The sequence below is a fragment of the Sorex fumeus genome, unplaced genomic scaffold (assembly GCF_029834395.1).
Source record: "Sorex fumeus unplaced genomic scaffold, SorFum_2.1 ptg000009l, whole genome shotgun sequence".
NCBI lineage: Eukaryota > Metazoa > Chordata > Mammalia > Eulipotyphla > Soricidae > Sorex > Sorex fumeus.
The window spans coordinates 7,176,072-7,198,366 of record NW_026606066.1 but is presented as its reverse complement, the minus strand read 5'-3'; the positions used below and the strand labels follow the sequence as shown (position 1 = coordinate 7,198,366).

General features: G+C 47.8%; 1 protein-coding gene across 2 annotated transcripts in view; it reads right to left on the bottom strand.

Annotated features, from left to right (window-relative positions):
* The window catches only part of MYO7B (myosin VIIB), a 65,631-nt gene that overhangs the window by 7,940 nt on the left and 35,396 nt on the right, over positions 1-22,295 (bottom strand). The window contains exons 19-33 of one of the 2 annotated variants that reach the window (XM_056110353.1): positions 20,867-20,951; positions 19,295-19,513; positions 18,095-18,262; positions 16,812-17,030; positions 16,482-16,649; positions 13,833-13,910; positions 13,607-13,734; positions 10,260-10,386; positions 7,899-8,018; positions 6,394-6,567; positions 5,443-5,670; positions 3,984-4,151; positions 1,807-1,912; positions 1,581-1,707; positions 425-591 (exon numbers count right to left, since the gene is read on the bottom strand). In XM_056110353.1, the coding sequence (XP_055966328.1) occupies positions 425-591; positions 1,581-1,707; positions 1,807-1,912; positions 3,984-4,151; positions 5,443-5,670; positions 6,394-6,567; positions 7,899-8,018; positions 10,260-10,386; positions 13,607-13,734; positions 13,833-13,910; positions 16,482-16,649; positions 16,812-17,030; positions 18,095-18,262; positions 19,295-19,513; positions 20,867-20,951 (2,282 nt within the window). The remainder of the gene's footprint in view (positions 1-424; positions 592-1,580; positions 1,708-1,806; positions 1,913-3,983; positions 4,152-5,442; positions 5,671-6,393; positions 6,568-7,898; positions 8,019-10,259; positions 10,387-13,606; positions 13,735-13,832; positions 13,911-16,481; positions 16,650-16,811; positions 17,031-18,094; positions 18,263-19,294; positions 19,514-20,866; positions 20,952-22,295) is intronic. The other variant, XM_056110354.1, reaches the window with a different exon arrangement.

The following is a 22,295-nucleotide window of genomic DNA, read 5'->3' as shown; positions in this document are numbered from 1 at the left end:
CCAGAGGCTAGGCCAAAACGACAGGGGGTGGGCTTCATTGATAGATGAGGAAACTGCAGCTCAGAGCAGTTGGGGCCCAGACCCCTTGGAGAGTGAGTGGTGGTGAGATTCCCAGAGGTTTGGGAGAGGCAGAGTCTGGTTGGATAGGCACCGACCTCTGCCCAGGATGCCCCCGTGGTGTGAGACAAGACAGCAGCTGGTGGACCAGCAGGGAGAAGGCATGGACTGGTGCTGACTGCTCTGTGTCCCAATTCCTTCCCTTGCCTGGCAACGGTGTGTGGAACCCTCCCTCCTAGAACAGCTATAGCTCAAAATGAGCCCCAGGATCCAGAGTTGAGGGGTGGGAGGGACCGCTACCCCTTGCCCGCATCCCCAACCACCCCAGTGACCCCTCAGCCCACTCCGTCCCCAACCCACTGGGCACCTGCATTGCTCCTATCCTGTAGAGCCATGGTGAACACGGACCTCTCCTTCAGGCCCTCTAGGAACAAGGCCATCAACTCCGCAATCGCCACGCACGCAGGGGCCAAAAACTCATACTCCTCCTCATGCAGCGTGGACATCAGCAGTCTCTGCCCACCCCGGGCCTCCCTGTAGGGACAAAGAGCAAAAATGACCAGAGAGCTTTCAGCCCTCCAGCCTTCTCCAAGGGCATGGCACTCGAGGTGAGACAGGAAACATCGTGGTGTCCAGGGCCACCAGTGGGGAGGGCTCTGAGGTTAGGTTTGTCCAATCCCAGATCCCTCTGTGCCTAGTGGCAAGTGACAGGACCTCGGGTGATGAATGTCAGGCCTACCTGGAGGCCAGCTCTGGGTAACAACTGGGAGGGGTGCAGGGCCATGATAGGAAGAGGCAGCCGCCTAGGCCACGTCAGGGGAGCTGCCCAGACCCTCTCTCCTCTGCTTCCTCTCTGAGGACTCGAGGAATGCTGGGCGGATGGCCTGACATGAGTGGCCCTCACAGTCAGCCGCTAAAGCACATGCATTATGGGTGCTTTCACTCAGTGGGGACTCTGCGGAACACTGGAGGCCTACTCACATGCCCCCAGACTCTGCTCCTCACTCCCTTTTGCAGATGATAAGTACCTGCGTTGTGGCCTGTTCTGGTCCATGAGGAATAAAGAACTTAGGCATTCATATGCACCCCCCAAAGCTGCAAACTTTCACGCCTCCTCTCCAGGTTTTATTTATTTGGCAGCAGTGGGGATGTCAAGCCCCCCACCCCACCCCAAGTGGTGCTCAGGACTTACTCCTCACACTGCTAGCAATGCTTTGGGTGGAGGCATAAGTTCTGCAAGGAATTGAACTAAGATCAGCCACATGCAAGGCAAGCACCTTAACCCCTATCTCTCCAGTCCCGGTACAGAGGAGCCTAGAGGGCACTGCAAGATGCACAGACCCAACACTGACCTGGCAGTGCAGACCTGGGGCAGAGGAAGGGGGTAGCAAGTGAGCAACCATAACCTTCTACATGCAGATCCTTATCCCTGCACCTGGATGGGCACCCAGAGATCATGTGCCTCCCTCTGTCCTGGTCTCTCCCAGAACCCCCAAAGAAGAGAGAAAAAAAATGGCACTTACTTATTGGCGATCATACCCGTGACCTCTACGAAAGAAAGTTCTAGAAGCAACTTCTCCTTCTGATCCAAGAAATGCAACCCCTTCCAGTTAATAGCCAAGATCAGCTGAGTCCTGGGCAGCCGGGGGCCTGGTGCAAGGAGGCAGAGACAAGAAGAGAGAGTCGGCCCCCAGGTTGGAGTGGGGTGTGCCCAGCCCGCATCCCTGCACCCTCATCACACCCCATTACCAGAAAGTGGGGTGACTTCAAAGAGCTTGGAGAAGAGCATCGGCCAGTGCAGGCGTGCAGCATCCACCACCTGCTCTTGCACAGCCTTTCTCTGGGTGTACGAAGCCTGTGGGGGGGCACCAGGTTAGCCCTCATGGCCACTCTCAGGCAGCTGCAGCCTCCCCCCAGCTAACCCTGTGTTCAGGATGTGCATTTGCTGGATAATTCCTGGCTGCCTCGGCCTAAATAGACCAGTGCTGGACAGTGGTGTGGGGCACAGGTGGGGGCACGCAGCTTGGGAAAAGGCTCTACAGGTGGTGGTTTTAGGATAGGGAACCTCCTGGGAATATATCCTGGAAAGGCAAAAAAAAGTATAGTAGAAATGACATCTGCGCTTGTATGTTCATTGCAGCACTGTTTACAATAGCCAAAATCTGGGAAAAACCCGAGTGCCCGAGAACAAATGACTGGTTAAAGAAACTTTGGTACATCTACACAGTGGAATACTATGCAGATGTTAGAAAAGATGAAGTCGTGAAATTTGCATCCACATGTGGATCAACATGGAAAGCATCATGTTAAGTGAAATGTGTCAGAAAGAGAGGGACAGGCATAGAAAGACTGCACTCATTTGTGGAATATAAAGTAAGAGAATGGGAGACTAACACCCAAGAGTAGTAGAGATAAGGACCAGGAGGTCTGATTTACGGCTTGGAAACTGGCCTCACATGCTGGGGGAAATGACAGCTCAGATAGAGAAGGGAACACCAAGTAAAGGATGTTGGGAGGACCCTTCAGGCTAAAAGATGCATGCTGAAAGTAGACTATAGACTGAAGATGATGGCCGCTCACTACCTCTACTGCAAACCACAACATCCAAAAGGAGAGAGAACAAAAGGTAATGCCCTGCCACTAAGGTGGGGTGGGGGTGGTGGGAGGGATGCTGGGAACATCGGTGGGGGAGAATGGGCACTGGTGGAGGGATGGGTAAACGATCATTGTATGACTGTACTGCAAACACGAAAGTTAGTAAGTTTGACACTGTACTTCACGGTGATTCACAAATTAAAAAAATTTTTTAAAGGGGAACCTCCTTTTTGAACCTGAGGGCTACGGAGTCAGACGTCTGTGTGTGCACACCACAGCTCTGCGTGTCTGTGTCTACACAGAGAACTGCAAGAACTGCACTTGCTCTGCTCTGCTCTCACACTCCAATGCTTCATGGATCTGCAACTTCCTCAGGCTCGACTCAGTGTGTATCTGTGTCCTGGGTTCTCCTTTCTTTCTCATCTGAAGCTCTGTGTATGTGTAAGGTAGCTCTCAGCAGCTCATCTCCACCTCCTAGCTTCTGCCTCTGACTTTTCTTCTTCCCTCTCCCCATCCCGCTCTACCTCATCCTTTCTGCTCCCCAAACCCACTGCCCCTGTGCCCACATCTGCTTAATTCTCAAATGAACACCCTGCCTTCAATATACAACTGAACCTGATTTCTTTTGTTTCTTGATTAGTCCCCTTTCTCTTGTTTCTATGTTAAAAGTGGTGGGGTGGGGGCCAGGAAGAGAGTGTAGGGTTTAGAGTGTAGTGGAATCTGGAGTTAATCCCTGACACCACAAGGCCTCCCAAGCGCTGCCAGGGTTTAGCTCTGAGTAGCAGTGTGGCAGCACAGGGCCCTGGCAGCACCATATCCTTAGCCCCTAGATCTGAACTACTGGCCCAGTTGACTGAGTATCTCCAGGAATAGTTCCTAGCCCCCTCATCTTAATTGGGAAGCTCCTCTCACTCCAAAATCTGGTTGGGTAACATTCTGGACTTGGAACCATATTTTGCATCATAGCTGAAGGTTGATTTGGCTATATGTGAGACTATCAAATATTTTAGAACATACATGCACTCAGAAATTTGATGCTAGGGATTTACTCTGATGAGTTAACTAACAAGTATATAAAACAACAAAATCTTTTAGTAGTAAAAAATTGGGGAATGGTTCTCAAGTAGGGACATTAACATTCATTAGAGTTAGTACAGTACTCATCAGTACAGTAATGTGTATAAACCTAGAGTGACAGCACTGTGCCTATGGAAATGTAAGTCTCTCATACCCTAGGTCTGGGGTGGGGGGGGCTGGAGAAGGGCTCCCTTATACATGCCACCCCAGAGCAAAGTATTGAGGCCAAGAGCCAAGGCTCCATAGAAACTGACCTTGGCGAGGGCGGCAGTGATGAGGCTGACCCACTTCTCTGGGGGCTTGGTTCTGTAGAGTTTGGAGGGGACACAGCTGGGCAGCAGCTCCTGCACGGCCTCCTTCCGCGGTGAGGCACCGAGATGCACATAGCAGTGCTGGGCCAGCAGCTGGACCAGCTCTTCCTCCTGCATGGTCAGGCACACACCATTAAGGGGGTGTGAGGCTGGGAAATCATCACACACACACACACACACACACACACACACACACACACACACACGTGTGCACACACCCTAGTCCCAGCTCTGTGTCCCCTCAGTAGAGATCACCAATGACACAGAAAAGAACCCTGGGTGTGCGAGGGGTCAGGGAAATGCTCCATGGGCTGGAACACGTGTTTTGCATGCAGGAACCCTGGGTCTGATCCCTGGCACCAGGGGGTCCCATGAGCACTGCTGGGAGTAAACTCCAGCCCAGAGCCAAGAGTAGCCTATGGCCTCTCAGAGCACTTTGATGTGACCAAAAACCAGCAAAAGGAGGACTGGGAGTCTGAGCCATATCAGCCATATCAGCCACAGGACAGGACCTGTGAACCACCCCTTCCCTACTCGGTGGAACCACACTGGGGCCCTAACAAAGGATGCCCCCAGCCTAGAGGAAGCCAGTGAGGGTGGGAGGGGCACTCTGAGAGCAGGGTGGAGCACATAGCCTAAACGGCTTCACCCTCTCTCAGCCAGTCCCTGCTTGTTAAAATCAACTGGTCACCCCACATCAGGACTTCCTCAGAAACACAGCAGACCCCTGCCAGAGGCTGCTCTCTCTGATGGTTCAAAACCTGGAAGCCTGTCCTCATTCCCCTGCCTTTGCCCCCACCTCTCCCCATTCACTGCCCCTTCCCAGGCGGCCTCTGGGATATGAGTGGTCACTGACTCCACAGTGCATCATTTTCAGGCCTGGGGACTGTACTCCAAGACTTGCAGTCCCTGGTCTCTCCCCACCCCTGGATTCTTTCAGCCTAACTGAGAGCTCTATTGTCTGCACTTTACAGTTGAGGTACCCAAGGCTTAGAGTAACAGTCCATTCCCAGGTTGGACAGGAAGGAGCAGCAGCTGGGCCTTAAACTACCTTGAGTGCTCCAGCTCCAGGGACACATCCATGTGTCTGGTTCCAGAAAGACCAGGCAAGCCTGGCACAAAGGAGCATCTGCATAAGAGCACCCCAGAAGATTAAGTAAAGTCACGGTTCCCTGCATTGGAGGCTGGACCAGGAGGGATCAGCTGCAAGAATGGCTGAGGGGCTTGGGGACTGGCACTTGACCATCTCCCAGTGCCCCATCCCCGTGGTCTTGGCATGCAGAGTATGCAGTACTCTCTCCATGGAGTATTCACTGATGGCCGAAGCCTGGCTCTTTGACATGCCACAGGGCATGGCAGTGGGTAGGTCAATTTCTAGTGCCCTGACGGCGTGCCCACTCACCTTCTCAAAGCTGTATTCGCCCAACCGCACTCCATGGAGGACTTGGCGGTATATGAGCTCCGTGCTGACGGGGTCATCCTGGGAGTTGTGCCAGGGGGTGAAGAACTCTTTCCGGAAGTAGATGCGCCAGGGCGACTGGCGCTCAGTCTCACCCTTAGCCCGGGTCAACTGCTCACACTGGGCAATGGCATCCAAAATATGGTCACGCCCGCTGCTCAGGAACCAGAACTGAGGGCAGGGCCAGAGAGAAGGGACAGTGGGTAAGGCACTCACCTTGCATGTGGAAGAACCAGGTTCAAATCCCTGGTACCCTATATGGTCCCCTGTACCCCTTCAGAGGTGTTCCCTGGGCACAGAGCCAGGAATACGCCCCAAACACCGCCAAAGATAGCCCAAACAAATAAAAAGTAGACGTGAGGGCAAAATCCGAGACCACAGGTGTGAGCAGTGGGCATATTCCAGGCTCTGCAGGGACATCCAGCTTGGAACATGCAATGGTGGGGTGCTCTGCTTAGCAACCAGGATCTGGGTCCTATGAAGATGGCATCCCATGCAGGGAAACACCCCTTGCCCTTTAACCCTAAGAAATGTTCTTCCCTGTAAGCCCTCCCTAGGTTGTCACATTGGTATCCACAACCCAGGAGGCTGTGGTCATAACTCCCTGCTGGCCAGTGGTAGAAGTGGGCCTGCATGTGGGCAGAGATGGTAGGTGGTAGCTGGTGCATCTAGGGGGGTGAGGCCACAGCTCCAGGCTGGGCAGGGGTTTGGGACAGGATGAGTGTCAGTGACAGCTGCTCAGGAGAGAAAGAGGCCAGATAAGGTATGTGGGACAAGCTGGAGCCAGCAACAGTTTCAGGGGATGTGAGTGATGGGCGGGAGGCCGGGTTCAGAGTGCTCAAAATGGCCTGGGTGTGTGGGAGAGGTGGCACCAGAAGACTGGCCAGCCAGTACCTTGTCATACACGGAAACCTGGAGGGAGAAACCCAGGTGGTCGCTGAGGCCCTGCTTGCGGGCAATGTGCTGGCAGACTTCCTTCGATGTGGAGGCTGAATCCACGGTGACTGTCAGGTTCTCTCCAGTTAGCAAGGCCACATGGATCGAGATGTGCTTCTTGGCCTTGACAGCCTGATAAGAGAGAAAGACTCAATCCTGTGCCCTGCAGGTCCCTGGGCTCAGCTGTCTGCCCGGGGAGCTTCCAGAAGGCTGGGCAGGACGCTAGCCCATTCTCATCTCCCTCCGCCAAATAATCGCCCCTCCTGGATACCCCTTGCAGTCCGAGGTCTTCTGAGTCCTGTTGGGGCTTAGTATGGCTAAATTTCTAGCCCAAAAATATCTATCTAGATATTTGCTACAGAGTGGAAACAATGGTCCAAGGTAAGGAAGTGAGGGGTGAGGGCAATGTGGCCACAGCTATAGCCTGGCAGTCTGTGCTTCTGCAGGCTGGCCAGAGTAGGAGCTGTAGGCATATCTGAATAGATAGTGTGTGTGTGTGTGTGTGTGTGTGTGTGTGTGTGTGTGTGTTGGCTGGGGCAAGGGGTGTCCCATTTGTACACCCTAAGACCCCTGAGCTCTGGCAAGGTTAAGGGTCTTAGAGTGACAGAGGAAGAAAGGGTTCTTGGAAACCTTGAGTCTGCTGTGGGACAGTCAGATTCACAGGAACTGCTGCCACTCCCTGAGCACATGGCTGCAAGTTCACCTACAATGCCAGGCCTGTAGCAGGGCAGAGGGTGAGGAGGAATAGGGAGGCTGCCTTATGGGCCATGGTGGAAGGTAAGAATGAGTGGGGGTGTGACAGAAGTGGTCCTAGTGTAGGGTACCATCATGTACAGGAGTTAGGTAAGCGTTACAGAAGTCACAGATGCTATAGGGGTTTAAGAGTGCCCCCTTAACTCTAAATCAGAGTTTCTAATCTGGATTTAAGTCAGTGTCCAAATTAGCATTTCTCAATGGGGTCATTTGGCCCCCATGAGGCATCGGAGTATTCCAAAGAGACCTCAGATAAAAAATGATACTAAGGGTCAGCCAGTAGGACAGGGGTGTCACAGGAAGCAAACAAAGTCAGAAGGACATTATTAGTGGGGAGAAAATTGAGAAAGGCTGAGCAAATGACCCTTGTTGAAGGCCATCTGACACCTTATGGGGACACAAATAGCCCTGCTATCAAGAAAGACAGCTTTGGAATGGTCAAATCTTCCTTACTAAACACAAATAGGGTAGGAATTCCTCCTGCTAGGAGACAGCCCTGAGAGAATGTGGAGTCAGAGGTGAGAAGGGCATGCTGGGAATCTGTACTGGTAGAGGCTGAGGCCATGGTGGGGGGAGCAGGGACAGGGGCACAGAGGCCACCAATGGGGGGACAGTCCCCCCACAGGAGAAGAGGGCTCACCAACTGTACCAGAGAAGCTATGAGGGCTGACACCCCACACAGCCCACCTTTTACCCCTGCAGTCTCCTACCTGCAGTTCCTGCCAGGTGGGGGGCTCCATGCGCGTACCATTAGCAACTGTGCGTCTCAGGCGCTCAGCACAGAAGGGCCCATAGGTGGGGGGCCCATTATTGATGAAGTTCTGCAAATACTGGTGGGGAAAGAAGGGAGGGGAGGAAGACACTTTAGCAGAACAACTTTTTATTTAGGCCACACTTAAGCTGATACTAACCAGGGGACATAAGGAGTATGGAAGCTGACCTGATCATTATTTGTGATCTATATTTGACAGTAGATACTTATATAAAAGGACTCTCTGCATGCCTTAATGGTAAGTCAATAAAGCTGGAGGAATAAATAAATATGTATATACGATGGAGATGTTACCGGGCCCGCTCGAGAAAATAGATGAACAACAGGAGGACAGTGATATATATACATATATATATAGGAGTGGATATATAGGAGTGGAGTGATAGCACAGCGGTAGGGCGTTCACCTTTCAAGCGGCCAACATGGCCAACCCGAGTTCGATTCCTCCGCCCCTCTCGGAGAGCCCGGCAAGCTACCGAGAGTATTCGATATGCCAGACACAGTAACAACAAAGTCTCCAATGGAGACGTTACTGGGCCCGCTCGAGAAAATCGATGATCAACGGGAGGGCCTTTACCTTTACCTTTACCTTATATATATATGGCTGGATCAATAGCACAGTGGGGAGGGCATTTGCCTTGCACATGGCCGACCCGGGTTTGATTCCTCCATCCCTCTCGGAGAGCCCGGCAAGCTACCGAGAGTATCCCGCCCACCCGGCAGAGCCTGGCAAGCTCCCTGCGGTGTATTCGATATGCCCAAAACAGTAACAACAAGTCTCACAATGGAGAAGTTACTGGTGCCCATTCGAGCAAATCGATGAACAAAGGAGGACAGTGCTACAGGATATATATATATATATATATATATATATATATATATATATATATATATATTTTACGGAAGAGTAGCCTGGTGTCAGGAATGACCCTCGTGCCCAGGCAGGTGATCAGGTGATGGTGACCCTGCTTCCTGCTGCCCTTGGAAAGGACACCAAAACACTCAAGACTGCTTTCTCCATGACCACAAAGAAAACCCTGCACACCACAAGAGGTCAGACATATTAAGAGACTGTATCTTGGATAGGAGTGGAGGCTAACTTTCGTTTTCCTTTTTTATTTTATTGTTTTTTTTTTTAGTTATAGCCAGTGGTACTCAGGGGATGCTTCTTGGCTCTGTGGTGCCAGGGATCAAACCATGGTCACTGTTTGTGCTCTCTCTCTGGCCCTTCACCTTCCTTTTAGACTTTCTGCATTGCCGACAAGCTTCTATTATAACCAAAACCAGAAAGTACATTAAAGCAGTGAAAGTGGGGCTTCCAACACTGGGCAGCTCTTGGCAACACTCCATATCCACTGTCGATGTAAACGGCTAGAGACAGATGTTATAGTCCATTTCAAGTTGTTTCCACTCCTGGGCCATTTTGTCTTCTCAAAGCACATCTTATCCACTATTTCTCAGTCTACTCAGAATTACTGTCTTGGTGCCTGAGCACATGAGAAGTGACCCTGCCCACCCTGAATAATTAGGGAAGAAGTCAGGTCTAATTTTTCCTTTAACAGACAGGGAAACTGAAGATCAGAGAAGCATGGGCGCATGTAAACTCATTAACCGGCCATGACCTAGCCTCACAAATAAATCTCTAAAGAGATCAACAAGCTGCAGAGATGCTTCTGGATCCCCAAAGTTTCCAGCCAGTTAAAAATTTAATCCCAGCTGTATCATCCCATTCAAACTTTTAGAATTCCTGAAGTGACATCTTAAACTCTACACCACTGATATACCAGGAAGTAGCACACCCCATTGTATGGGATGTAAAGTAGAAGACAACCAATCTCAATTAAGAAAATATTAACACACAAAGATTAACCTGTAACAATATTTTAGTAATCTCTTATACAAGGGCTTAATGTCTCCGAGGTGAGACACAATAATCTTCATACATTTTCTTCTAAGGAAATCTTCCTTGATCATTTTTAGCGAATTTTTCCTAACAGCTTTCTTCATAGCAATACAAAATAAATTTATTTAGGGCCTGCTATTGGGGCAGGCTTGGGTGGTGATCGGGAAAATTGGAAATAATGGCTGTGGAAAGGTATAATGATTGGTGTTGGAATATTGAATGTAATAAATCCTTGTGAACAACTTTATTAAAATATTTTTTTAAGAAAAGAAGCACATGTGCTGTTGTTCATGCAGCCTGCAAGAGGACTGGGCCATCACTGGGATTTCCAGATCGAGGCCACACGCATGTTTCAGCAGCAACCCACCCTTTAGACCCTAGCCCAGGTCTTCTCACCTTTATGAATCGCTGAGAGGGCTGGAAGCAGCCCAGGCAGAGGCTGAGCAGGATCCAGCCACGAGCCAAGCTGCTAGTTTTGCTATTCTGTGAAAGTTGCTTGCAGATCTGGCAGTAAATCTCATCTCTGAAAGACACAAACCTCTGGGAAGCATGCTGCGTCCTCTCTGTGAGGGGAGAGGGGATGGAGGCACTTGGGGACACAGCTCCTTCTGCCTCCTTAAGTAGGACCTTGTTCATAAAGTGTTCTCCAGCACCTGGGTCTTTCCCACCTCCTTACCTCTCATTGCCTTTGTTCACCTCTGCTCCCACAATTGAGGTGTTATCCCAGACCCTGACACTTCCCAGAATGGGGTCACCTACAGTGTTTCTGGTAGCTCTATACCCACATACCCAGAAGAGATGACAACAGGAATGGAGGCATCTGTCTGAGGTGAAACTCATTCAACTCCATTCCCTTTACATACAGTCCCATAGTCTGTGGCTCACATAGGATAGTAGAACAGAGCAAAATGATAGCATTCTTGAAAGTGATTTGGTATTCACCCAAACTTGGGACCTCCATGAACCAAGAGATGAGTTTTCTGCTTTCTCCTAAAGAATTCTCGGCTATCCTTGATATGCAAGATTCAGAAAGAGTAGGACTTAGGAATTGCTCTGCTGGATGGGACCATCATTGATGAGCATCTTCTTGGTTTCAAGAAAAAAAAGTAGGTGAGCTTTGGTCATCTTGATGGGATTCTACTCAAGCAGGAAGCCCAACATTCTAGAAAATTACAGCTGTAAGAGGTCGTAGTGTGTCCCACAAGAAACTAGAGTTAGCAGGGACTCAATGAATCAATAAGAGTGGTGGCCCAGTGAGCACCAGACTGTGTGCAAATTCCAACAAGGGACTGTGAGGAAGTCAAAGAGAATCTCACTTGGACTCAGCTTTCACACATATGTTGTATTGGAGGGTGTGATGGTCAGGTGATTATTGGGGAGAGAATGAACAATAGAAACAAATTAAAGAGTTGTCAGACTGTTGTCACACAGGCAAGTCAAAGCTTAGAAAGAACCCTGTGGTTTTATTAGACTGAAGAATCTGAGCACACTCTAGCATACCAGCAGCAAATGAAAGTGAGAAGGAAAATTCTGGAATGGGAAAAAGAGACGAGTCGAATTTTTGCTTCTAAATTCGTTGTAAATCAGGAGACAAAGAGACAGTTCAGGGGTTAAGACACTTGCCTTGCATGCAGCCAACCTTCATTTTGATCTACAGCACCGCAGAATTCCCAGACTATTTCTGGAAGTGGTCCAAGTCCCCAGCATGGCAGGGCTAACACTCCATATCCTCGGGTTCTTAAACTGTGGACCTACTCAGCTGAGAATTGCTGGCTGGGCCCCCTGGGATCCCTGGATACTGCTTAGGATGCACCTCCCCAAAAAATATTATTTCTAAATCTTTGTCCAATCCCTGGCCCACATATGGAGCAGATTTTCAGGGAGACATCAAAGGCTAAACTAATGAAAAAGGGATTCCATCTGCTATACATCCCAGAGAAAGCTTAAAGATAACCAAATGAGTCAACTGATTATATATATGTGTGTTTCTGTGTGTATATATATACATATATATATACATATATGTTCAAAAATACTTTTTCAAACAATATGGAGATATATACTATATTATTTCGAACAATATGGAGATATATATTGAAATAATATAATATAAAAGAATTCTAAGACTCTCAGGGTTGGAAAGACAGTACAGTGTATAGGGCACTTGTTTTGCATGCAAGGTTGACCCAGATTCTGTCCCTGATATCCCATATAGTCCCTCAAGCCTTACCGGAATGATCCCTGGGTGAAGAATTTGGAGTAAGCCCTAAGCACAGTCAGGTGCTTGCCCTTCCCTACCAAAAAAAAATTTCAACTACCTAAGCATGTCATACTCAGTGTCTAGGATATGACCTCAGTGTGCTAGACTCGAGAAAATAATAGCCAACCACAGGCATGTAAGGAAACAGAATACAAGGCCATTCTCAATAGAAAAGGCAAGCACTGAGCCCCAATATAACCCAGACTTAGAAGAAGAGCATTTTATTTATTTTTTTTTTCAGAAGAGCATTTTAAATGACCACAAGTAAACTCAAGGATACCTATCAAGGAAGCTATCGTCATAGTGAGTGAAAAAATAGGAGGTCCTGACAGAGAAAGATAAGACCCTTGAATTGAAAAACACATTTGAAATAAAAAAAATTATCAGAAAAGTACACCAGAGATTAGTGAAAAGAAACATGAGTAAATTTGAAGAGTGGTCAACACAAATTCTAATCTAAAGAACAAAAGGAGAAAAGTGAAAACATTACGTACATAATAAATAAGAAATACTCTTATTTAGGCACCAATACCTGTTCAGGCACCTAAAGACAGTAACAAAAAGTTACATAGTTTTAATTAAAATTCAAAGTGGAGGGAGTAAAGTAGACAGAAAAAGAGTGAGGTAAAGGACGCATTTGAAGAAATGATGCCTAGCAAGCGCCTCCAGTGGTTAGAAATAATAGCTTAAGGCCTGAAATGTGACTCTGGGGAAGTATTTGCCTTTGTGTAAGGGAGCCTGGGTTTGATCACTTGCACTGAAAAACAACAACAAAACTATGCTTTTTAAAAAGAGCAATTTAAAATTCATAGATTCTTCAACTAGTTTGTCCCTGAAAGTAGTATGCATATTTTCAAAAATTTAATGAAAACCCAATTTCTTTGAAGCAAAACACGTATAAGATAAATGAGCACTGTAGCACTGTCCTCCCGTTGTTCATTGATTTGCTCGAGCGGGCCCAGTAACGTCTCCATTGGAGACTTTGTTGTTACTGTGTTTGGCATATTGAGTGCGTCACGGGGAGCTTGCCAGGCTCTGCTGCGCGGGCGAGATACTCTCGGTAGCTTGCTGGGCTCTCCAAGGGAGACGGAGGAATCGAACTCGGGTCAGTCATGTTGGCTGCGTACAAGGAAAACGCCCTACCGGCTGTGCTATCGCTCCAGATAAATTAGGAAAATTCTTATTTATAGAGACTTGCATTAAAGTCTATTATAAAAATCAGTCACCAGTCATTGTTGAAACTGGATTCCTATACTATGCTTTACCCACCAGGTTTGAATAGAGCAAGCAGAGGCCCCTCAATGGTTTTAAGATCTACATACAGTCACCTCATCTGCAGACATCAAGACAAGACCATGAGGGATGGGGCATCACATGGGAGACAGAGGAGGAAGCTACAGGACCAGGAGGGAGGGAGCATCTCATGAGGGCAGAGGAGGAAGCTATATGCCCTGAGATCGGGTCAGGTGGGAATAGGACTGACCTGAGGTTAGGCCGCAGGATGGCAAAACTCACGATGAACTGCACCTTCTCCAGGTTAGACATGGGTCGTTCTGAGATAGGTCCATCTGGGTCAAAGGTCTCCTCTCCAATCAACAGCTGACTGGTCACCTGATACACAAAGGCAGCAATGGGATGTTGGCAACGGGAGAAACTGGGGCAGCAAAAGGAGGGTCAAAGACCTAGAACCTCCCAGCTGATAAGCTTACCTGGCCTGTGATTCGGGAGGACCGCTTTAGTTTCATAGAGGATATGCCTTTGGTCCCTTTGTCCCAGCGGCTGGCCTTCTGTAGACAGAGACAATTCAGAGGGAATGTAAGCCAGTAGCATGGTTCTGACCTGACTGCTCCCTAGGGATGAGTAAATTCCATCTCACCGGTCATGCCCTTGCCTGTACTGGCAAACTAGGCTATAGTCTCTCATCTCTGTTGAATTCTGAAACACTTTCAGGTGCTTGTCACTATTCTCAGTTCCAGGTGGGAAACAGAGGCAAGGGAAGGAGATCAGACCTAAGCTTGTTGATCTCTAGGAAGAGCCCTCCACCATTCAGATTCCAAAATTCAGTATCTCACCAGTAAATCCCACTGAAGGAGGGCTGGGCCTGAGCCCAGGTACTGATGACAGTGGAAAAGCAGGGAATGAATTAGACAGCAAAGAGGGAATCTAGAAGAATCTAAGCTGTGAGGCCCAGGTTGGGCATGACAGATCTGGACCCTTCAGGATGATCTGCTGGTCTCCTTGACAAATGGCATCCTCAGCGGTCCCTGCCAAAACAAGAGTCTGTATGGGACTCAGATTCGTTGGGGATCAGTCCTGGTTCTGGCTGGAGCATTACTAGTTTGCACAAAGGAAATGAACATGAAATGCACTGAATGTGGGTAGGGATGGCTCAACTCACTGCTTCTGTGAGATGCCCATGAAGGGTGTTTGATGGACCTGTGCAAGTGCACAAATTCAGCCCTGATGTCTGGGAAGCCAGTGCTCAGCTTCCAGAAAAAAAACCAACCTACATCTTTTCCCTGATTTGTAGTTGCATTTAAGATGCATCCCAAGGAAAAGGCAGCTCAGATAGAGAAGGGAACACCAAGTAAAGGGTGTTGGGAGGATCCACCCAGGATGGGAGATGCATGCTGAAAGTAGACTATAGACCAAACATGATTGCCACTCAATGCCTCTTTTGCAGACCACAACACCCAAAAGGAGAGAGAGAACAAAAGGGAATGCCCTGTCACGAGGCACGGTGGGATGGGCCGGGGGGGGGATGGGGGGTTGGTGGGAGGGATACTGGGATCATTGGTGGTGGGGAATGGTCACTGGTGGAGGGATGGGTACTCGATCATTGTATAACTGAAATCCAAGCGCAAAAATTTGTAAGTCTACAACTGTACCTCATGATGTTTCACTAATAAAAAAAAAATAAAATAAAATAAGATGCCCCCCAACCTGATCTCTTGAAATTCCTGCCCACTAGGGTATGTGATCAGGCCTCATAGCCTTCTTGCTTTCTGTCTTGGATCACTCATTTGGGGTATGGATAGAGGGCATATTGTAAGGATATTCAAGCAGTCCTATGGAGTGGCTACAGGGAAATCACACTGAGCCTCCTGCCAACAGCCATGAGGAACTCCTGGGAGCACATTCCCCAGCCCCAGTCTAACCTTGAGATGATACCAGCTGTCAGCAGCTTTGCCACCACTCAATGGAGACCTAGAGCTGCAAGTAACAAGCTCAGGAACCCCAGGAGATAATGAGCAAATACTGTTCTAAGAAGCTGAACATCGGCTCTAATGTATTATACACTGTAGCACTGTATCACTGTCCTGTTATTCATCGGTTTGCTCCAGCGGGCCCAGTAACATCTCCATTTTGAGATTTGTTGTTACTGTGTTTGCCATATTGAATACCTCACAGGTAGCTTACCAGGCTTTGCCGTGCAGGCGAAATACTTTCAGTAGCTTGCTGGATTCTCAGAGAGGGGCAGAGGAATCGAACATGGCTCGGCCAGGCCAGCCCCACACAAGGCAAACACCCTACCACTATAACTAATATACTTAAGAGATATGACTCTAGGGAGCAGAATATCAGGACTTTAGCCCGGGAAATTTCTGTGGAATACGTGAGCCAGGTCTGGCCATGAAACCACAGTCTGCAGATTCCCAGAGAACTTAATATAGTGGATCTATATGCAGAACCCAATATGCAGGGTCTGAGCTGATTCCAGGGTCATGCTAGGGCTCTTATTCCTGGTGGCTGTATACTCTTGCTGCAGTATCTGAGCTGAGCTGGGCAGTTCCACTGAGATACATCATGAGACTGAGTCCTAGGGAAGGACTTCTAACTCTAAAATAGATGTGATCAGACTTCTATCAGAGGAAAGGGAAGGAAGAGACTAACACATAGTCTTTGAATTCTGCAGGATAGATGAAAGAACCACCTCTTCTACATATGTCACAGAGTAAATCACTTCACTTTTTATCATTTTTTAACTAAATCATAAAAATCTTACCTGGAAGGATTGGCTCAGCTGAGAATTAACTAAAGAGAAGCCACTGGCTTGTCAGGCAGGCAGTAATATCTGATGCTATCAATGGCTTACATGAATTCTGTTCAAATCAAATCTAGTGTTCAGAGCCCAGGGGGCACTGCTCATTAATAATCAATCACTGCCAGATCTAGTGCCTGCTTCATGAGTATCCAAGTGTGATTCAATATTGAAACACCCATGGTTCCTAGCTGGTGTTTCAATGGGTAATGATGCTCCACTATGTCTTCCCTCTCCTTTCAGCCAGTCTCCCCAGGATCTTGGGTCAGGGATAACCTGCAGTATCTGCCCTAATCTACTACTCTCACTTTCCCACCTGGGCAAGAGCATCATGCTGTTCAGGCCGGGTACTGCTCCCCTTGCTCAGGGAATCGTGGATCTGCCGCATCACAGAGCCGCCACGCATGGTGTTCCTGGCAAAAAGCAGTGGCTCCGGAAGGTCACCCATGAACCTCAGGATGATGTTCCACACAGCCACGGCAGCCTGGAGAAGAAGAGACAGAAGCAGAGGGTATAGCTGGTACCCAGCTCTTGGCACGAGGCCCCCAGTCCCACCCTGCTCCCTCCTTTTTCCCTCTGAATCAGTATGCAGATCCCATGCTGAGTGGGATCCTGAACCACTAGAAACCAGAGGACCACTGGGTACCGAGCAGTCAGCATCATCCTCATGGTAGAGCAGTGGGTAGCGAAGAGACTTCCGAATGTGTGTGTGGGTGGCTGATTTCTGGAAGTAGGTCGCTGCAAACTTGGGGAAAGAGTACTGGGACAGGCTGTCTGTATCGTCTTCAGGTTCCTCAGTCTCCTCGACCATGGGGACTGTGTCCAGGTCAATCTCAGGCAGTTTATGGGTGTTTGATTCCAAATCCTGGGCCCCATGAGAAGCAGAGACAAAGGTAAGCTGTACGTTCAGATGTGATCTCACGGGCCACACATCTCTGGGTCATAAATCCCCAAGAAGGGTCTGTCTGGTTATCCACAAGGAGCAGAATTTCCTATCCATTCCCCCGACTCTACACCCTCACTGTGTCCCTGGTCATCTCCACATGCTGGAAAGAGCTCCAGTGTGAATGGCCCAGACACTTGGCTCAGTGACCCAGAGCCCTTGCCAACACACACGTTCTCTTGATCACCCCTATTCCCTTCCCCCTGTACCCTACCCCTGCCTGGCGTGGTGTGTGTGTGTTGGTGAGGATAAATGGGGGTGAGAAAGATCACATGTGTATGGGTATGACTAAGAGGCAAAAGGCATGAGCACCTGGAGGGTGACGAAGGGGGGATTCAATGAGTAGTAAATAGCCCTAAGGAACTATTTCCCTCTTGCCTCTTCCCTACCCCTCTGCTTTCCCTCTATTCCCTTCTTGCCTCTTCCTCCACTGCTCTGCCTCCCCTCAGGCACCCATTCCTCCCTTGACTTCTTGAGCTCTATACATCAGGTCTCCACAGAGTCAGAGAGGGACAGAAACACATGGAGAATGCTACAATATTGGAAGCCCAGTACAGTTGCTTATTTAATGTCAAGAAGGTATTTGCTTGCTTTAGGGCCATAACCAGCAGCGTTAAGGGGTTACTCCTGGCTATGCACTCAGGAATCACCCGTGATGGGCTTAAGGAACCATAAGGGATGCCAGAAATCAAGCCCAGGGTTGGTCATGTGCAAGGCAATCACATGTACCAAACACTGTACTATCACTATAGCCTCAAAGCTCTAGGTAGTCATACAGGTAGGAAACCTGCTTAATCTGAAAAGGTTTGACCATACAAACTCTGCTCCCATATTCTTATCCTGTCCCTGTGGGACACCAGCTATGCTTTCTACAAACTCTGAGCCTTGGCTTCCAAGAGGATCTAGAAGCTGAATGACTTCAGAGACTGGGTGGGGTCCTCCCATTACTACTCAGGCCAAAGCTTGAAGGACTGACCCCATCTTACCTCGAAGATTGGTGAGGTCTGGCCATTCTGCCCCATCATAGAAGGGAGGAAGCCGAATACCCTCTCCACCATTTCTGTGTCATTGATGGTGTCGTAGATAGATGGTTGCTTTTTGGAAGGGGAAACAATTTTCTTCTTTGGTGTTTTGGCAGGAATACTCAGTGGACCCTGAATACACACCCCAAGAGACAAAGGTTACTCACAGGAGCAAGTCCTCACAGAAACCAAATATATCTCCTCCTACCATTGTTGTCCAAATTAGCAAATTTTCCTCCAAAATCCTAGATTTTAATAGCCAATGATCAGATATGAAATAGTCAGTACTTATTTCCCAGTGGAGAATCAGAAGTCCAGAGAGGGGGCCCACATGGTCACTGAGGCATAACTACAAACCCCAAATGCCCTCAGGACCTACCTTCAAAGCTATCTCTCTTACCCACCCCGTTCCTCACTCAGAGCAACAAAGCTCCACCAGGAAATGTCATTGGGTCTATCTAGGGCCAGGGAGGTACCAAAGCGTATTCTTCAATCTATCTGGATTTCGGTCCTCTTATATTCCCTAAACATGGTTATGCTAATTGACTCCGTAGATCTGATTTTCACCTATAGAGCAGAGGAAAACTTTATCTGAGCCCCTTTTCCTTATCACAGTTTCCAAAGGAGCCATTTCTGAGGAATAAGGTGATTGCAGGTGCCTTTTGGAGGAAATGGAATCCCACTTTGGTGAAATTCCCCATTATAGAAGCATACGTGTCAGTGAAGGTTGCTGTTCTGCCTCTCTGGCCCAGACACTAGCGAGGCTCCTTTTTTGGCTCTGGAACTGTCATGCCACAACCCAATGACCAGGTTCCTTCTCTCTCCCTGACAGACTTTCATGACCTATCTGGCCCTGGTTGACTATGTTTTCTAGGGACCCACAAGCCCACTGATAAATCACCCCAAATTTAAAGGAAAGAGACCAAGATGCTCTAGATCCAGGTCCCAGAGATTAGATTTTCCTGCAGATGTGGCACTTCTTCATGCTACGTCCTTCCGTCTCCCAGATGGTGACCTCACTGTTCTAGATGGCATGAGGACTTGTTGCCACAGTGATTTTGGACAGGAAGGGAGAGAGTATCTTATGAGAGCTCTGATGAATACCCCTGCCTACTGTCTCCTGCCCCCCATCTGGGCCCCAGCCAATCCCCAGAAACCACCTACATTGCTTCTCTGCTGCTGGAACTTCCGCCGGGCAATCATGCCCCTGGTATGTGCCTGGATGACCACCACTGCCCTCTTCTTGGCCTGGACTTGCTGACGCACCAAGTAGCCTCTGCAGCGGGCCTGCAGCTGCATTATCCTCTTCCGTGTGTCCTGGTACTGCTTTGTGAGCAAGTGACTCCGGGCAATGGCCTGGAGACGCTCAAACCCCAGAAAGATCTGTGATGCAAGAGGAAAATGAACTTAAAGGGAGGCTGGGCCCAGCCACGCACAGAGCACAGAGCCCTTCAGAGGGGCCCAAGAACCAAAGGTAAGACACACCCAGAAAGCCCTATGTCTATGTAGCAAAAGGGTTGGTGCTAAATGTTTTTTACACCTATAAACACAAAAAGATTAAGAGATTTATTACTTGTAAAGCACTTTAGACCAGAGCCTGGCATACAAATAAGTGCTAGGTATGCATTTGTTCAATGCCATATATATTTTTAAGTAGTCTTCTGGTGGCCAGTGATCAAAAATTGTATTGAATACCATCAATTTAATATTTGATGGGGCACTTTATTTTTTTAGCCCCCACTTTTCCCAACCATTAGCCATGTTCAGCTTTCAGGATCTAGACTAGTATATATATTTGGAGACCTATGACATGTGGTGATCAAGCTAATCTCTCAAGGATTTACTAAATTTAGAGGAAATGATAAATTGATGAGTACCCATTTCTGTGCTGTAAATGTGCCCTTGTTTCCAAAAGTTTCTGAGACCACCTGTTGATTCTTGGTGACTTCTCAAAGAGAATCCAAGGGTGCTAGGTAGCATCTAATATGTTGGCACTGAATTTATATAGACCTGCATCCAAACTCCAGCTATATTAACTGTGTGCTCTTGGGAAAATTACTTAACCCCTATATGATCCAGGTCCTTTGACTTATAGGGTTTTTTAATAATAAATATCATGATACATGCAATACAATGGGCCCTGTTTCATCCATATTGACCAACCACCTTATTCCTGTGAGAACACAAAACATGAACGAGCTTGAGGTCAGCTTTACTGACATTACCACTGTCTCTCTCATTTATAGTCTGATCAATCTATAGTGTATGGGTCAAGACTACTTCATTTGTTGAAGGCACTCATTAACAGTGCCAGTGTCTATTAAAAATAATAGGAAGACATGCTCAAAACAGAGAATACTCCATTCATTCATTTATTTTGCTGCCTACAAAAGATGATATACATAATCTTAATTCACAGTAAGATAACTGATTCTAGATCTGGAGACACCCAAAATGCTCTGGGAACAATTAGAGACCAACAAACTGAGACTGATGGGAAAAAGAACAGTATAAGGGATGCTGTGGTCTGGTCCTTGAGTTCTACCATCTCATCTGTTAGTTCCTAATCCTTTCTGCCTACACACTCAAATTATAGCAGCAAATCCTTCAGGCTTGCTTTATATTGGACAGTTTACCTCTACTTCTACAGGCATAACTACAGGCATAACCTCCCAGACAAGCTTTCTCTCTCTGTCTCTCTCTCACATACACACATTCTCATTCCCTGCCCCTCACCATCTGAAAGTTTTTCCTAGAAAGGTGGCCTCTCCACATGGCCTGGATGGTCTTGGCTGCCTTTCTTTGCTTCAGGAATTGTTGCCTAAAAGAGAGATACATGCCATTAAGTGTCACAACTTCACACTGCAAAACCCTTGAAGATGGCAGTAGTAAGGCGGACATGATGAGGAGAAAGGGGATAATGAAATTGGGGGAAAATTAATACATACTTCTTTTCTTGAAGGCTTCATAGGTCTAAGACATATTTTAGGAAAATAAAATCTCTTGCCAGTACAGTAGATGAGTAAATAAGAAAATTGTGCTATATATACACAATATAATATGATTCAGCTATGAGCAAAGATGAAATCTGGTCGTTTTCTGCAACTCAAATAGAATTGAAAGGCCCTCCCGTTGTTCGTCGATTTGCTCGAGCGGGCCCAGTAACATCTCCATTGGAGACTTTGTTGTTACTGTGTCTGGCATATCGAATACGTCACGGGGAGCTTGCCAGGCTCTTCCGTGCGGGCAAGATACTCTCGGTAGCTTGCCGGGCTCTCCGAGAGGGGCGGAGGAATCGAACTCAGGTCGGCCATGTCAGCTGCGTGCAAGGCAAACGCCCTACCGCAATTGAAGAGTGTCTATTAAGTGAAGTAAGTCAGAAAGTTAAAGATAAATACCAGATTTTCTCACTTATATGAGGACTATAAAGAAACAAATAAAGGGAATAAAACATATCTAACTCAAGCAAGCAGTAAGACATGATCAATAAAACTGGGAACTGAGGGAGTGTGAGGCACAGGAAAGGGACTATAGGATAAGGAAAAGGAAAGGGATTATAGGTGGAGGGATCTTGAGAGAGAAGGGGAGGAATCAACATAGTAGCTCTGCAACTATAAAAGCATAACTTTCAACAATACTGTAAACTATGGTCAATCGATTTTTTAAAAAATCCACTGGGAGCAAAAGAGATAAGATGCTTGCCTTGATGTGGTCAACCTGGGTTCAACCCCCAGCACCCCAGAAGTCCCCTGAGCCCTCATGGAGTCATTCCTGAGCACAGAATCAAGAGTAAGCCCAGAACACAGCTGAGTGTGGCCCAAACAAAAATAAAGAAAAAACTCTATTGCAAATATTCAAGTTTGTGAATGACGGTACAGTTTTTAGAGTAACCAGGAAATTTTTCCTCATTTCTCCAAAGGATTTATGAAAGATTAATTTTTTCTCCATCATTTTCAACATTTTTCTCCATCATCCACTCCCCTAGGCGTATGCCAGAAACTAGGTCAGAAATCCCAGGACCAGGGTTCTCTTTCTGAGGCATATCAAACATGAAGGAAGCCCCAGACCCTGAGAGGCTGGCAATTCCATCATTAACAGGGAGGAGAGTGGGTGAAAAATGAAGAGAGAAACCTGAAATTACATCTCTGGGAAAGCAAAGGCAAGC